At 43.4% G+C, this 16,812-nt stretch overlaps 1 protein-coding gene across 3 annotated transcripts in view; it reads right to left on the reverse strand.

The window, feature by feature from the left end:
• ATP2A2 (ATPase sarcoplasmic/endoplasmic reticulum Ca2+ transporting 2) overlaps window positions 1–16,812 on the reverse strand; it is a 75,194-nt gene that overhangs the window by 42,962 nt on the left and 15,420 nt on the right. For all 3 annotated transcript variants that reach the window (XR_001886954.1, XR_001886955.1, XM_017879670.1), the window contains exon 5: window positions 14,108–14,246. Coding sequence is in view for 1 of the 3 variants with exons in the window: in XM_017879670.1 (XP_017735159.1) it covers window positions 14,108–14,246 (139 nt within the window). In the remaining 2 variants the exon portion in view is untranslated. The remainder of the gene's footprint in view (window positions 1–14,107; window positions 14,247–16,812) is intronic.

Below are 16,812 nucleotides of genomic sequence, written 5' to 3' on the forward strand. Positions count from 1 at the left end.
CCTCCGCCCTCTGGGTTCAAGCAATTCTCCTGTCTCAGCCTCCCAAGTAGCTGGGATTACGGGCACCTGCCACTGCACCCGGCTAATTTTTGTATTTTTAGTAGAGACGGGAGTTTCACCATCTTGGCCGGGCTGGTCTTGAACTCCTGACCTCGTGATCCACCAGCCTTGGCCTCCCAAAGTCCTGGGATTACAGGCTAAGGCAGGAGGATCACTTGAGGGCAGGAGTTCAAGACCAGCCTCAGTGACAGTGAGATCTCGTGTCTATAAAAAAACGAAAAACCAACCAACCCACAAAGATAGTATGCCAACTCCTCTGCTCTACAGCATACTCTATTTTGTGTTAAAGAGCATTTAATGTTTGCTAAATGTTTAAAGCCAATTTCAATCCCAAAAGGTTTCTAAAAGCGAAAAAAAAAGTCCACATACTATCTAAATCACACTTTTAGAGCAAGAAAGCTCAAGAAAGCTCCTTAAAACATTACTCCAATTACCTAATTCTGCAGAGGTTAATGTACATAGTCCAATGTCATGCAGAACTGGGATCATAATCCAGGTTATTTTATGAATCCAGTCATCTATTTCACAACTCTGCCTTTTACTCAACTGCCTCAAATGCAGTTTACACTTGCTATTAAATCTCAGTACTACATGTTGACTGTCTGAAGTGAAAGTTTCCTTCCTTTAAATTGCTGTCAAGTTTAAGAATTATTCTTTTTATTCCCAAGTAAATCTTGAAATTGCTGGCACCACTATTGGCTATTAAGTCTTTATTTTAGGAAATAAAATTATCAATTTCTGTAAAAGTGCTAAAGCAAATGCAATTTTATGTTAAGATCGTGTCACTTCCACTACTTACATAATCTTAAAAGATGATTCGCTCCAGAGTATATACTACAAGACAGAAGTCATCTGAGGATATTATTTCCTAGTGCTATTCATCAACTCTGGGTTACCAAGATACGTAAAGTTTGTTTTAAACAACCCTGAAAACAGTGTTCTTGAGAAGTCAATAAATAACCCCTGGGGCATATACTAGAAGCCCCAAAATTCTAAAACTAAGACTTCTGGCCAGGAATGGTGGCTCATGCCTGTAATCCCAGCACTTCGGGAGGCCGAGGCAAGAGGATCCCTTGAGCCAGGAGTCTGAGACTAGCCTGGGTAATGCAGGGAGACCTTGTCTCAAAAAAACACCCCACAAAACCATGGCTGGGCACAGTGGCTCATGCCTGTAATCCCAGCACTTTGGGAGGCCAAGGGAGGCAGATCACTTGAGGTCAGGAGTTCGAGACCAGCCTGGCCAACATGGTAAAATACCATCTCTACTTTTAAAAAAAAAGGAAAAAGAAAACAGAAATGACTTAGGCTATTATAGCTTGATTTACTTTCATAATGTCAGCAGACAATACAGAAAGCTTAAAAACAATGATGTGCATTTCTCATAAGATTATGGTTTCCATCCATCCAGACAAGTATTTTCTTGGCCTTAAGATAATGCAGAATTCCTGTGGCTTCATAGGACGTGAACATGTAGGTCATTTTCTTTTTTTTTTTTTTTGAGTCAGGGTCTTACTCTGTTGCCCATGCTGGAGTGCAGTGGCTTAATTTCAGCTCACTGCCGCAGCCTCGACCTTCTGGGCTCAAGTGATCCTCCTGCCTCAGCTTCCCGAGTAGTTGGGACTACAGGTGCGTACCACCACATCTAGCAAATTTTTGTATTTTTTGTAGGGATAGGATTTTACCATGCTGTCCAGGCTGGTCTCGAACTCCTGGACTCAACTGATCTACATGCCTTGGCCTCCCGCAAAGTGCTGAGATTACAAGCGTGAGCCACTGAGCCCAGTCTGTGTGTGGGTTATTTTCTCCATGTTTTTATTTGCCGTATCAATTTCATTTGGCTCTTATGTTCTAGATACTTAAGATTCATATTAGCATTTGCTATGTATGCTTACCCGATTTCTCTTTGAAATGATTAACTGGTATAGCAACATCTAAAATTTAGTTTCCTGGCTGGGCACAGTAGCTCATGCCTGTAATTCCAGCACTTTGGGAGGCTGAGGTGGGCGGATCACTTGAGGCCAGGACTTAGAGACCAGCCTGGCCAACATGGTGAAACCCTGTCTCTATTAAATATATAAAAATTAGCTGGGTGTGGTGGTGGGTGCTTGCAATCCCAGCTACTAGGGAGGCTGAGGAAGGAGAATCGCTTGAACCCAGGAGATGGAGGTTGCAGTGAGCTAATCGGTCACGCCCTTGGACTCCTGCCTGGGCGACAGAGTGAGATTCCGTCTCAAAAAAAAAAAAAAAATTAGTTTCCTTAACTCTCTCCATATCTCCCTCAAAAAACCATCTATTCCAGCTTAGTCTTTGAAAAGTTCAGCCAGAACCATCCTACCAGATGTCTTCCAAAAGCTGACAAAGAATTTTAAAGTCAGGAGATGACCCTTACATTCCAAACAGTGACTACAAAAAGGTCTGTTCCTTTCTGCAAATATCAAAATAGTTAAGTCAGTACTTTTTTATTTTCAGCTTCAAATTAGTTTACAACATTCTCCAGTTTTCCAACACATCTGAAAGACCCCTTCACATCCAATTTCATAATGTAAATGAAAATATAAAAGTTACCAGGTCTAAAAGCACAATTTATGCCATTTAATCTTTCAGGCTACGCAAATAATACTTCGACTGACAAGAAAAAATTCAGAATTGAAGTTCACTCTACACTTTTCACAAAACTGAATTATCAGGCTAAATGCTAGATTGCACGGTCAATTTGATGACTAATTCTCAAAGAGACAGAAGTTTAAAAGGCTCAACATGTATAGTCTTCATAAAATAAATACCTATTTATCTGGCCCAGGTTACGTAGTCACAGTACGCTTTTCCAAAATGTTCCATACAGTAGTTGTAAATGCCTTAGAATTGTATCTTACCCAATTCAATGACCTGGCTGGTCCTAGTAACCCAGCCAACTATCATTTCTAATTTGGATGTAAGTTTACAAACACCACGAAAGGTCACCAGAGCATACTGACAACCTAAATATTACAACTGGGCTGGGCGCAGTGACTCACACCTGTAATTCTAGCACTTTGGGAGGCCGAGGTGGGTGGAAAAAAATGAACCCCGCCTGAGGTCGGGGGTTCGAGACCAGCCTGACCAATATAGAGAAACCCTGTCTTTACTAAAAATACAAAATTGGCCAGGTGTGGTGGCACATGCCTATAATCCCAGCTACTAGGGAGGCTGAGGCAGGAGAATCGCTTGAACCTGGGAGGCGGAGGTTGCGGTGAGCTGAGATCGTGCCATTGCACTCCAGCCTGGGCAACAAGAGTGAAACTCCGTCTCAAAAAATAAATAAATATTACAACTGTAACAAGGCTTCCTCAACATGATAAAGGGCACCCATGTATGAGACCCACACCTATGTCATACTTCACGGTGAAGGACTGGACGTTTTCCCCCTATGATCAGTAAGACAAGGATGTCTGCTCTTGGTACTTCAACGTTGTATTGGAGATTCTAAGCAGGGCAATTAGGCAAGAAATAAAGGGCATCCAGACTGGAAAGAAGTAAAAACATTTTCATTTGCAAATGCATGATCTTGTATTCAGAAAATCTTAAGGAACCCATAAAAACTATTAAAACTAATGAGTTCAGCAAGATTGCAAAGTACAAGATCAGTACATAAAAAACAACTGTATTGCTACATGCTAGCAAAGAACAATATGAAAATGAAATTGAAAAACTGAAAAAAGAATTCCTAACTCAAGGCAGATTAAAGACTTAAATGTAAGGCCGCAAACTATAAATATCCTAGAAGAAAACCTAGGAAATACTCTTCTCAACACTGCCCTAAGCAAAGAATTTATGACTAAGCCTCAAAAGCAAATGCAACAAATAACTTGACAATTGGGACCTAGTTAAACAAAAGAGTTTCTGCACAGCAGAAGAAATCTATCAACAGACTAAACTGACAACCTACAGAATGGGGGTAAATAACTGCAAACTATGCACTCAACAAAGGACTAACAACCAGAATCTGCAAGGAACTTAAATCCACAAGAAAAAAAACAAATATCACTGTTGAAAACTGGGCAAAGGGTATGAAAAGACACTTCTCAAAAGACAACAATCGAGTAGTCAACAAACATACGAAAAAACGCTCAACATCACTAGTAGAGAGATGCAAATCAAAACCACAATGAGATAGCATCTCACACCAGTCACAGTGACTATTACTGCTAGGCACGGTGGCTCACGCTTGTAATCCCAGCACGTTGGGAAGCTGAGGTGGGAGGATCACTGGAGCCCAAGAATTCAAGACTAGCCAGGGCAACATAGTAAGACTTCATTTCTACGAAAAAAATTAAATATTAGCCTGTCATAGTGGTATGTGCCTATAGTCCCAGCTAACTTGGAAGGCTCAGGTGGGAGGGTCACTAGAGCCTGGAAAGCCATGGCTGCAATGAGCTATAATCATGCCACTGAGTTCCAGCCTGGTCAACAGACTGAGACCCTGCCTCAAAAAAAAAAAAAAAAAAAGAAAAGAAAAGAAAAAAAGAAGAAAAAACAAGGCGGGGGGAAGAACACTTATACACTGCTGGCAAGAATGTAAACTAGCTCAGCCCCCGTGGAAAGGAGTTTGGAGATTTCTCAAGAAACTAAAAACAGAATGACCATTCAACCCAGCAATCCCATTACTGGGTATATATCCCAAGAAAAAGAAATTGCGGCCAGGCGTGGTGGCTCACACCCATAATTTCAGCACTTTCGGAGGCCAAGGCGGGTAAATCACTTGAGCCCAGGAATTCGAGACCAGCCTGGGCAACATGGTGAGATCTTGTCTCTATGAAAAACACAAAGATTAGTAGGGTGTGGTGGGCACCTGTAGTTCCAGCTACAAGGAGGCTGAGGTGGGAGGCTGCACTGAGCCGAGATCGCACCACTGCACTCCAGCCTGGGCGACAGAGTGAGACCCTATCTCAAAAATAAATGTGGTATATATACACCATGGGATGCTACGCAGTCTTGCAAAAGAATGAAATCGTGTCCTTTCCAGTGAAATGGATGCAGCCAGAGGCCATTATCCTAAGTGAGTTAACCCAGAAACAGAAAACCAAATACCGTATGTTCTCACTTGTAAGTAGGAGCTAAACACTGGGTACACATGGTCATTAAGATGGGAACAATAAACACTGGGCACTCCAAAAAGTAGGAGGGAAAAAGGGGCAAGGGCTGAAAAACTATCCGTGAAATACTATATTCATCATCTGGATGACAGAATCAGCAGAAGCCCAAATCTCAGCATCACACTTGATATCCACGTAACAAACCTGCACATGTACCTTGAATCTAAAAATTTTAATTAAAAATAAATACCACCAATAGGCCAATTTCAAGTTACAAAAAATTATTCCAATTACAAATATTTCCCCCCAAAAAACCAATGCAATACTTAATAAACTTAACAAAAGAAGCACAAGACTTGTACACTGACAACTAGTGTTGAAAGAAATGACAGACCTTAAAAAAAAAAAAAAAAAAGGAAAGACATTCCTATGCTCATGGATCCAAAGACTTGCTATCAAGACACATGGTACTGACCTAAGGGACCAATGGAGTAAGAATAGAGAGTCTAGAAATAAATTCTTGCATTTGTAAATTAGTTCCATCAACTAATAAACATTATTCAGCAATAAGGAATGAAACACATGCTATATTCATGAACAAAATATAACACTATGCTAAGAGAAAGCCAGTCACAAAGACTGATTCCATTTATATGCAATATCCAGAAAAACATAGTAATCCACCAAACAGATAATAAACTGTGGTTGTCAGGAACTGGTGGGAGGAAAACAGGGCAACAACTACTGATGGGTATGAGTTTTTTTGAGGGTGATGAAAATGTTCTGCAATTAAGATGATAATGAGGATCACACAGACCTTGAATATACTAATAATCTGGCATTCAATAATTGCATTGAAGGCCAGGTGCAGTGGCTCACGCCAACACTTTGGGAGGCTGAGGCAGGTGGATCGCTTGAGGCCAGGAATTCAAGACTTGCCTGACCAACATGGCGAAACCCTGCCTCTACGAAAATTACAAAAAAATTAGCCAGGCGTGGCCAGGAGCGGTGGCTCACGCCTGTAATCCCAGCACTTTGGGAGGCCGAGGAGGATGGATCACGAGGTCAGGAGTTTGAGACCATCCTGGCCAACATGGTGAAACCCTGTCTCTACTAAAAAATATAAAAATTAGCTGGGTGAGGTGGTGCATGCCTGTAATCCCAGCTACTCGGGAGGCTGAGGCAGGAGAATCGCTTGAACCAGGAGTCGGAGGTTGCAGTGAGCCAAGATCATGCCACTGCACTCCAGCCTGGTAACAGAGCGAGACTCGTCTCAAAACAAAAAAAAAAAAACAAAAAAAAAAAGAAAAGAAAAAGCAAGCAAACAAGCCAGGCGTAATGGCCCACGCCTGTAATCCCAGCTACTTGGGAGACAGAGGCAGGAGAATCACTTGAACCTGGGAGGTACACAGGTTGCAGTGAGCCGAGATCACACCACTGCACTCCAGTCTGGGTGACATAACAAGACTCTGTCTCAATAATAATAATATTATAATAATTGTATTGAACAGACACATACACTTCAACTGTTTCTTCTGCACAGCAACTATGTTTCCATTAGGTGAACCTATCATATACTGATTTCAAATTTCATTCATAAAGAACTTACGATAACATTACAACAGTCAATATGACAGTTCTGTCCTTAAGGTGCTCACTGCCTAGTAGTATAACGACAGTATTTAATAAAATGTCCACATGTATTCTAAACCTAGATGTCTGTTTTGCATTCCTGTTAGAAAGGTCACAATTTAAGAAGCAAGCAAGCAGCACTTAAGAGCCCGATGTCTCACATAGCTGGGCTGAACTAAAATAATAGTAGGTCAGGCGTGGTGGCTCACGCCTGTAACCCCAGCACTTTGGGAGGCCGAGATGGGTGGGTCACTTGAGGCCATGAGTTTGAGACCAGCCTAGCCAATATAGCAAAACCCCATCTCTACTACAACTGCAAAAATTAGCTGGGTGTGGTGGTGCACACCTGTGAGCCCAGCTACTTGGGAGGCTGAGGCACAAGAATCACTTGAACAGGCAGGCAGAGGGTGCAGTGAGCTGAGATCATGCCACTGCATTCCAGCCTGCACAGCAAAGTGAGACCCTGTCTCAAAAAAAAAAAAAATAAAAAATAATAATAAGTAATAATAATTAAAGCAAAAAGAGGCCCAACCATCCCAAGCAAATGTATATCGCTTTTAAACACATTCACCATACTGTGGGCGAAGAGCTGGGCCCCGCAGAAAAAAAAGTGGCTAGAGCTAAGCTACCATCAGCCACCTATCCCTGAAGAGATTTCAGAAAATCAGGTGAAAGGGGCCGGGCGCGGCTGGCTCAAGCCTGTAATCCCAGCCACTTGGGCAGGCCGAGCGGGCGGATCACGAGGTTTTTCCCAGGAGATCGAGCACGCATCCTGGCGGTTAACACCGGTGGAAACCGTCTCTACTAAAAAAATTTACAAAAAAAACTAAGCCGGCCGAGATGGCCGAGGCCGCCTGTCAGTTCCCAGCGCTACTCGGGGGGGAGCTGGCGAGGCTAGGAGAATGGTGTGAACTAGGGAGGCAGAGCCCCTTGCAGTGAGCTGCAGATTTCTGGCCACTGCCACTCGCAGGCCCGGTGCCCGACAGAAGCGAGACTCCGTCTTCAAAAAAAAAAAAAAAAAAAAAAAATGAAACAGGGTGGAAAGGAAATGGAATTTACAATTTGCTACTACCGCTGTGTAGCAGCACCGATTTAAACTCAGAGTTTTTTTGAATATTAAATTCATTGTCTTTTGAATATTCAAATACAGGGAATGGTTGCCAGGGGCCAGGGAAGAGGGGAACAGGAAGTTAGTGTTAAGGGGTACATTTCAGTTAGGGAAGATAAAAGTTCTGGATGGTGACAGTCCCAAAACAATGTGAATGTACTTAATGCCACAGAACTAAATGCTTAAAAATGGTTAAAATGCTAATTTTATAATATGTATATTTTACCACAATATAAATAAGGAAAATTCTATTAGACTGAAAATCTTAAGTCACATACACTGCAGATCAAACATTATTTGACCTTTCTAAACTATCAAATGCAACAACAAAACTATACTACCATATACAGAATGAAATTTCAGTGTGAAAAGCGAGATAGGGGCCAGGCGTGGTGGCTCAAGCCTGTAATCCCAGCACTTTGGGAGGCCGAGGCGGGCGGATCACGAGGTCAGGAGATCGAGACCATCCTGGCTAACCCAGTGAAACCCCGTCTCTACTAAAAAATACAAAAAACGAGCCGGTGAGGTGGCGGGCGCCTGTAGTCCCAGCTACTCGGGAGGCTGAGGCAAGAGAATGGCGTAAACCCGGGAGGCGGAGCTTGCAGTGAGCTGAGATCTGGCCACTGCACTCCAGCCTGGGCGACAGAGCGAGACTCCATCTCAAAAGAAAGAAAAAAAAAAAAAAGAAAAGAAAAGCGAGATAAGTCAGGGTAATAACCAAAGCTTCACCACTATGAGATCTGTGCACTTAGCAAATTTATTAATAAACTCTAAAAAATTTGCCTAACTTTCCAAAAAAAACGTGGCTTTGGTGGTACTGAAAACTGAAAAAAAGGCCTGGATGTCTGCAGCATGAAGGAGCAGCACAAGATGAAATCACAGAAGAAAGCAGGAGGTACACACACACAATGAAAGTTTATCAGGTCAGAGAATTTTGTATTGTAAGTGCAATGGGAAAGTCCCTTAAGGGTTTTTCAGCAGATGAATAAATAACACAACCTTTAAGAAACCGCTCTGGCACTTGTGTGGAGAATGGACTGGAGGAAGACAACAAAGGAAGCCAGAGCCTAGTTAGGAGATGATGACAGCTGCGGTGTGAGATGATGGCTAGACTAGTGTGCTGACTGAGGAAACAGAGTTCACGAACTTGGGTGTGTTCTGGAGATACAATCAGTGGTCTTATGGACAAATCAGAGGATAAAAGAGGGGGAAAAAAACATCAAGATGACTTCCAAGTTTCTCAGTTAACTAGGTTAGAGTGTCTTACAAGAGACAGGAAGGACTGGCAAGAACCAGGATTCAGAGATACAGAGAACCCAAAGTCACCAGTTGAAGAGAAGCTGGCTTTTGTTTGTTTCTTCAAAAAGGATGGTGCTTTGAGGTATCACGGTTATGGTTACCTCTGAAGCTGTCTACCATTGCCATCTACTGATGCTAACTGAGGATAATGGCTTTGGGGGTAATTTCTCTAAGTCTTCAAGCAGACTCAACACACTAAAATAGCCCCAACAAGGCAAAGCATAGTGGCTCACACCTGTAAATCCCAGAACTTTGGGAGGCCAAGGCAGGAGGATCACTTGAGGCCAGGAGTTTCAGAACAGTCTAAGCAACATAGATAGACCCTGTCTCTATTTTTTAAAAAAAATTAAGCAAGAAGAAGCTGAAGAAACGGTAAGCATAAAATCAAACAGAATCTCATACACATATTTAGGTGATGTCATCTACAACCTCCCCCACCACATATACTTGTGGAAAAACAATCTCCTTTCCAATGTTTCCTTCTACAGGTAGTAGAGTACCATCACACCCAGTCACGTAAACTAGAAATCTTGTCAGTATCTTTGATTTACACACTCTCCTATCTATTCAGTTATCAAAATTTGTTGCTTTGAGTCAGGCACAGTGGCTCACACCTGTAATTACAACACTTTGGAAGGCCAAGGCAGGAGGATCGCTTGAGCCCAGAAGTTCAAGACCAGCCTGGGCAACAAAGCAAGACCCCATCTTTACTTTAAAAAAAAAACAACAAAAAAAGGCCGGGCGCAGTGGCTCACACCTATAATCCCAGCACTTTGGGAGGCCGAGGCGGGAGGATCACGAGGTCAGGAGATCGAGACCATCCTGGCTAACACGGTGAAACCCCGTCTCTACTAAAAAAATACAAAAAACTAGCTGGGCGTGGTAGTGGGCACCTGTAGTCTCAGCTACTTGGGAGGCTGAGGTAGGAGAATGGCATAAATCTGGGAGGCAGAGCTTGCAGTGAGCCAAGATAGTGCCACTGTACTCCAGCCTGGGCAACAGTGCGGGACTCCGTCTCAAAAAAACGCTGGGCATGGTGTCATGTGTCTGTATTACCAGCCACTCAGGAGGCTGAGACAGGAGGACCCCTGAAACCATGGAGTCTGAGGTTGCAGTGATCACACTACTCCACTCTAGCCTGGACAAGAGAGCAAGCCCGTTTCCAAGTTAAAAAAAAAAAAGAGAAAGAGAGAGAGAGAGAGAAAGAAAGAAAACAGGGAGGACAGAAAGAGGGAGGGAAAGGAGGCGAGGAAGGGGAGGGAAGGAAGGGAAAGGGGGAGGGAGAAAGGAACTGCTTTAGCAGGGCTTGGTGGCTCACTCCTGTAATCCCAGCACTTTGGGAGGCTGAGGCGGGCGGACCACCTGAGGTCAGGAGTTCGAGACCAGCCTGATCAACATGGAGAAACCCCGTATCTACTAAAAATACAAAATTAGCTGGGCATAGTGGCACATGCCTGTAATCCTAGCTACTTGGTAGGCTGAGGCAGGACTGCCTGAGCCCAGGAGTTGAGAGACCAGCATGAGTAACATGGCAAGACCCGTCTCTACAAAAAAATACAAAACTTAGCCAGGTGTGTGGTGGCTCATGCCTGTGATCCCAGTTATTCAGGAGACTGAGGTGGGAGAATCACTTGAGCCCAGGAGGTCAACGCTGCAATGAGCCGTGATGGTGCCACTGCACTCCAGCCTAGGCAACAAGAGCAAAACTCCATCTCAAAACAAAACAAAACAATCTGCTGCTTTGTAACTACGTCAGAGGCTCACTTTTTGAACTACTCATGACCAGAATTCTGTACCCACTGGAGATTCAGAGTTAATATTCTAGGTTGAGACCTGACAAAACTTTTTTAAAAGAGTGCCCCAGATGATTCTGATGTGCGCTCCTGCTTAAGAGCCACTATTCATGAACTCAAAAATCTTTCCTTCATTATTCTTTTTTTCTTTTCCTTTTTTTTTTGAGATGGAGTCTCGCTCTGTCGCCCAGGCTGGAGTGCAGTGGCCGGATCTCAGCTCACTGCAAGCTCCGCCTCCCGGGTTTACGCCATTCTCCTGCCTCAGCCTCCCGAGTAGCTGGGACTACAGGCACCAGCCACCTCGCCCGGCTAGCTTTTGTATTTTTTTAGTAGAGACGGGGTTTCACCGTGTTAGCCAGGATGGTCTCAAACTCCTGACCTCGTGATCCGCCCGTCTCGGCCTCCCAAAGTGCTGGGATTACAGGCTCGAGCCACCGCGCCCGGCCCATTATTCTTAATGTTACTGTCCTCATTATCTCTTGCCTAGACTACTAAAATAGCCTCCCTATATCTCCAGCCTTCCCCATTCTGACCTATTTTCTTCATCACTATCAGAATTCCCTAACTCAAATATTTTTTGCTATTAAAAAAAATGTGGGCCAGGCGCAGTGGGCTCACGCCTGTAATCCCAGCACTTTGGGAGGCTGAGGCAGGACTGCCTGAGCCCAGGAGTTTGAGAGACCAGCCTGGGCAACATGGCAAGACCCGTCTCTACAAAAAAATACAAAACTTAGCCAGGTGCGTGGTGGCTTGTGCCTGTGATCCGTTATTCAGGAGGATGAGGTGGGAGAATCACTTGAGCCCAGGAGATCGACGCTGCATTGAGCCGTGATGGTGCCACTGCACTCCAGCCTGGGTGACAGAGGGAGACCCTGTCTTCCCCTCATCAAAAAAAGTGACAACTGGTAAATTCTGAATAAGATCTTACATACTATTGTATCCATTTCCTAATTCTGATAATCATACTGAGGTTACATAAGAGAACATCCTTGATGTTATGAAACAAATGTTATTTAGGAGTAAAGGGGCATCATGTCTGCAATATACCCTCCAACAGTTCATACGAAAATGTGTGTACACAGAGTGAAAGAATAATACACCTGTGATAAAATGTTAACATTTGTGTCAAAACAGAAATTTTTTTGCTTTGAGATGGAGTCTGGCTCTGTCGCCCAGGCTGAAATGAAATGGTGCAATCTCAGCTCACTGCAACCTCTGCCTCCTGGGTTTAAGCAATTCTCCTCAGCCTCCCGAGTAGCTGGGACTATAGGTGGGAGCCACCACACCCAGCTGATTTCTGTATTTTTAGTAGAGATGGGGTTTCACCACTTTGGCCAGGATGGTTTTGATCTCCTGACCTCACGATCCACCTGCCTCAGCCTCCCAAAGGCCTGGGATTACAGGTGTGAGCCACCGCGCCCAGTCAAAACAGGACCTTTTAAAAAATCCAATAGCCAAGACACTTCATTCTGAGTTGTACTTTTCTTAACACTCTACTTAAGGAAGGTGTTAAATCATTTACACACAAATACTACACAGTCCCAAATAATCGACTTACTGGCATATATGTAACACTATCCTTTTTTTCTGGAAGAACAACAAAAATTTCTGGATGAGAGAATATGACAAGGCAATTTCCTTTCAGAGGCCAAAGTTGTAGAGCATGGGTTAAGGGATGCAGCTCTTCGAATTCTTTTCATTAAAATGAGTAAGACAATAAAAGACAAAGCACACCCTTCCCAAGTCAGTATAAAAGCATTACTACAAGATAATTCACAAATAGCAACAAAGTAAACAGTATACTTAACTCAGAAAGGTATGAAAAGCCAGATAATCTGAATAATAGTAAGTAATGACTCTCTAAGTAAAACAGCCAAAACAAGCAACCCACCTAGACTACTCTGGTTGGTTCCAGGGGTGTTGTGATTTTGGACTGTCAGAAATATGACTGCTGGGCACACCTGTAATCCCAGCACTTTGGGACGCCAAGGCAGGATCACTTGAACTCAGGAGTTTGAGACTAGCCTGAGCAACATGGCAAAACCCCCCCCTCTACAAAAAATATAAAAATTAGCTGAGTGTGGTGGCATGCACCTGTGGTCCCAGCAATTTGGGGGGCAAAGTGGGAGGATTGCTTGAGCTTGGGAGGTGGAGGTTGCAGTGAGCTGAGATCATGCCACTGCACTCCAGCCTGGGTAACAGAGAGAGACTCCCATCTCAAAAAAATAAATAAATAAAAAAACAACAGCACTAATCTAGAGCAGTGAGGATACTGACCCCTTGGAGGTCTGTGGAGAGTTCTGGACTCAGTGAATTCATGGACTCTTTGAAGCTGATCTCTAGAATTCAGGCAGAGACTCCTGGCTCAGGGTAACACATAAGTATTTTTAAGCATATTTTTTTTTTTTTTTTTTTTTGAGATGGAGTCTCACTCTGTCATCAAGCTGGAGTGCAGTGATGCAATCTCGGCTCACTGCAACCTCTGCCTCCTGGGTTCAAGCGATTCTTCCTGCCGCAGCCTCACAAGTGGCTGGGACTACAAGCATGCGCCACCATGTCCGACTAATTTTTGCATTTTTAGTATAGACGGGGTTTCACGTTGGCCAGGGTGGTCTCAATCTATTGACCTCGTGATCTGCCTGCCTCGGCAACCCAAAGTGCTGGGATTACAGGCGTGAGCTACCACCCTGGGCCAAGCATAGCTTTTAGAGTCTAGAAATTACCCTTGACCATGAACTCAATTAGATAGTTGTAGGTATGACTTAACATTTGTGCCAAGAACCAAAATAGGAAAAACAGTGTCGTCATTAGCCAGTATTCTAACAAATTGCTCACTATAATTAATTGTCAAATCAACATTAGGTTTTACCTCTCTAGCACTTGTGTTCTACAATGTATTTAAACAAGTAGAATTCAAAATACCTTGTTTAAAAATAAAAACCAAAAGCCTTATCAACGACAGGAAGGGAGGTGCTAAAACACTTCAAAATAATTTTAGAGAATGCAGGATTTGTATGAATGGCACTAAAATGTGTTAATTGATACATGAAAACAATTATTTTAAATATAATTATGAGCCTTGAGAAAAAGACTATATTCGGAAATACATCTAGAATAAAAGAAAAATAACCAACTCAACTCACCAGCAATTTCTACAATATCACCAGGAACTATGTCTTTAGCTTTAATCCGCTGTACACTCTTTCTGTCCTGTCGATACACTTTGCCCATTTCAGGCTCATATTCCTTAAGGGCTTCGATGGCATTTTCAGCATTTCTTTCCTGTATAAAAGAAAACAGAATAGTAGTAAAGACCTGCCTGACACTGCAATTATTTCTAACCCAAGGAATAAAATTTTAGAGGTCTCATCTTTAAAAAAAAATTAAAAAAAAAAAAAAAAGCAGCCCACTAGTAACATTTGCACTAAACAATTCACATCTACAGCAACAGACACAAGGACACTTATTATTTTGTATTAAAACCGAAACGTAAGTACATTCAATTAAGGTAAGGGGATAAAACAACGAAGAAAAGCAATTATAGACTCTGCCGTCCCTAAGACTGTAAAACACAGCTTTCACCTTTAGCCAAATCCCCCTGCCATTTAAAATGAATTCTGTCTCATGAGAAGCAGTACAGCCTAACGGTCTGGGCTCAGGAGGCTGAGGCAGAAGAATCGCTTGAATCCGAGAGGCAGAGGCTGCAGTGAGACGAGATCCTACCACTGCACTCCAGCCTGGGCAACAGAGCAAGACTGTCAAAAACAAAAAAAACAAAAAACAAAAAACCACCCAACTCTGGGCTAAGCTGCCTGGGTTCAATACAGGCTCTTAGCGCAGTTACATCACTGTATAGAGGTTACACAACACACAAGTTTACTTTCTATAAAATGACAACACTAACAGTTCCTACCTCAAGGTTTGTGAGGATAAGAAGTCATATGTAACATGCTTAGATTGTGTTTGGGCACACAGTAAATGCCATGAGTGATGAATCTCTCTCACAAATTCTAAGAACTATCCCTCCAGTTGTAAAGACCAATGAATGGCTGAACTCTCATCAGAGCACTGCCAGTCACAAGCTATGTATTTCTCATGACATCATACATGAACTAGCAACCATTAGTAGTCACCGTAATTTTCTTCCCGATTTCAAAATGGAAGTTGTAGAATCAAACCAGCCTAAAGAAAATCAAACGACACAAAGATGAAAGCTGGTAACACGTGTACCTCGGTTTTGATGTGTATACCCCTGAAAAAGTATTAAAAAATCTTAAATTTGGGAAATTCATGATCAAGTTAATTTCAATCTCAAATCAGACATTCTTACTCTTCAAGATCATGTTGGGCAGAATTTAACTGGACTGCTCAAGGTTAAACAAATATCCCATGAGCACTGTATTCTGCATATGCTTAAATTATGAGCTGAGCACAGTAGCTTATGCCTGTAATCCCAGCACTTTTGAAAGGCAGAGGTAAGAGGATCGCTTGAGCCCAAGAGTTCCAGACCAGCCTGGGCTGAACATAAGGAGACAGTGCCTCTACGAAAAATGCAAAAATTATCCTGACGTGGTGCCATGCACCTGTAGTCCCAGCTGCTCAGGAGGCTGAGGTGGGAGGAGGATCTCTAAGCCTGAGACAGAGATTTCAGTGAGCTGCGATCATGACACTGCACTCCAGCCTTGGCAAGAGTGAAGCTGTCTTGGGGGGGAAAAAAGATAAATTATCTCTGAACCTGATGACAATTACAATCAATGAAAAGGCCGGGCATGGTGACTCACGCCTATAATCCTGGCACTTTGGGAGGCTGAGGTGGGAGGATCGCCTGAGGATGGAAGTGCGAGACCAGCCTGGCCAACATGGTGAAACCCTGTCTCTACTAAAAATACAAAAAATTAACCAGGCGTGGTGGTGCGCGCCTTTAATCCCAGCTACGTGGGAGAATCTCGAGTCCGGGAGGCGGAGGCTGCAGTGAGCAGAGATCGTGCCACCGCACTCCAGCCTGGATGACAGAGCGAGATTCCGTCTTAAAAAAAAAAAAAAAGAAAGAAAGCCTTCCTTGATGACACTGGTCAGAAAAAAAATAATATGCCCTCCATACTACCTTATACTGTCATAATTTTCCTTACTTTCAGAAGGCCAGAACCCTCTATTGCTGCTCATACCATTCAGTATACTAAAGACTTAAGAATGTTCTTTTTCTAAAAACTCAAATATTTTCTTTCTGAGACAGAGTCTAGCTCTGTCGCCCAGGCTGGAGTGCAGTGGCACGATCTCGGCTCACAGCAAACTCCGGCCCCTAGGTTCAAGCCCTGCTTCAGCCTCGCAAGTAGCTGGGGACGCATGCTAACACACCCAGCTAACTTTCTGTATTTTTAGTAGAGACGGGATTCGCCATGTTGGCCAGGCTGGTCTCGACCTCCTGACCTCAAGTGATCCACCCCTCAGCTTCCCAAACTGCTGATACTACAGGCATGAGCCACCATGCCCTGACCAAATATAGTTTTTTTTCAGAAAAACATGAGAAGGCTGGGTGCGGTGACTCACACCTGAAATCCCGGCACTTTGGGAGGCCGAGGCGGGCGGATCACAAGGTCAAGAGATTGAGACCATCCTGGCTAACATGGTGAAACCCGTCTCTACTAAAAATAAAAAAAAGGCAGGCGTGGTGGCTCACGCCTGTAATCCCAGCACTTTGGGAGGCCGAGGCAGGCAGATCACAAGGTCGGGAGATCGAGACCATCCTTGCTAACACGGTGAAACCCCGTCTCTATTAAAAATACAAAAAATGGCTGGGCACGGTGGCTGAAGTCTGTAATCCCAGCACTTTGGGAGGCCGAGACGGGTG

The sequence above is a fragment of the Rhinopithecus bieti genome, unplaced genomic scaffold (genome assembly GCF_001698545.2).
Source record: "Rhinopithecus bieti isolate Rb0 unplaced genomic scaffold, ASM169854v2 scaffold_11933, whole genome shotgun sequence".
Classification (NCBI taxonomy): Eukaryota; Metazoa; Chordata; class Mammalia; order Primates; family Cercopithecidae; genus Rhinopithecus; species Rhinopithecus bieti.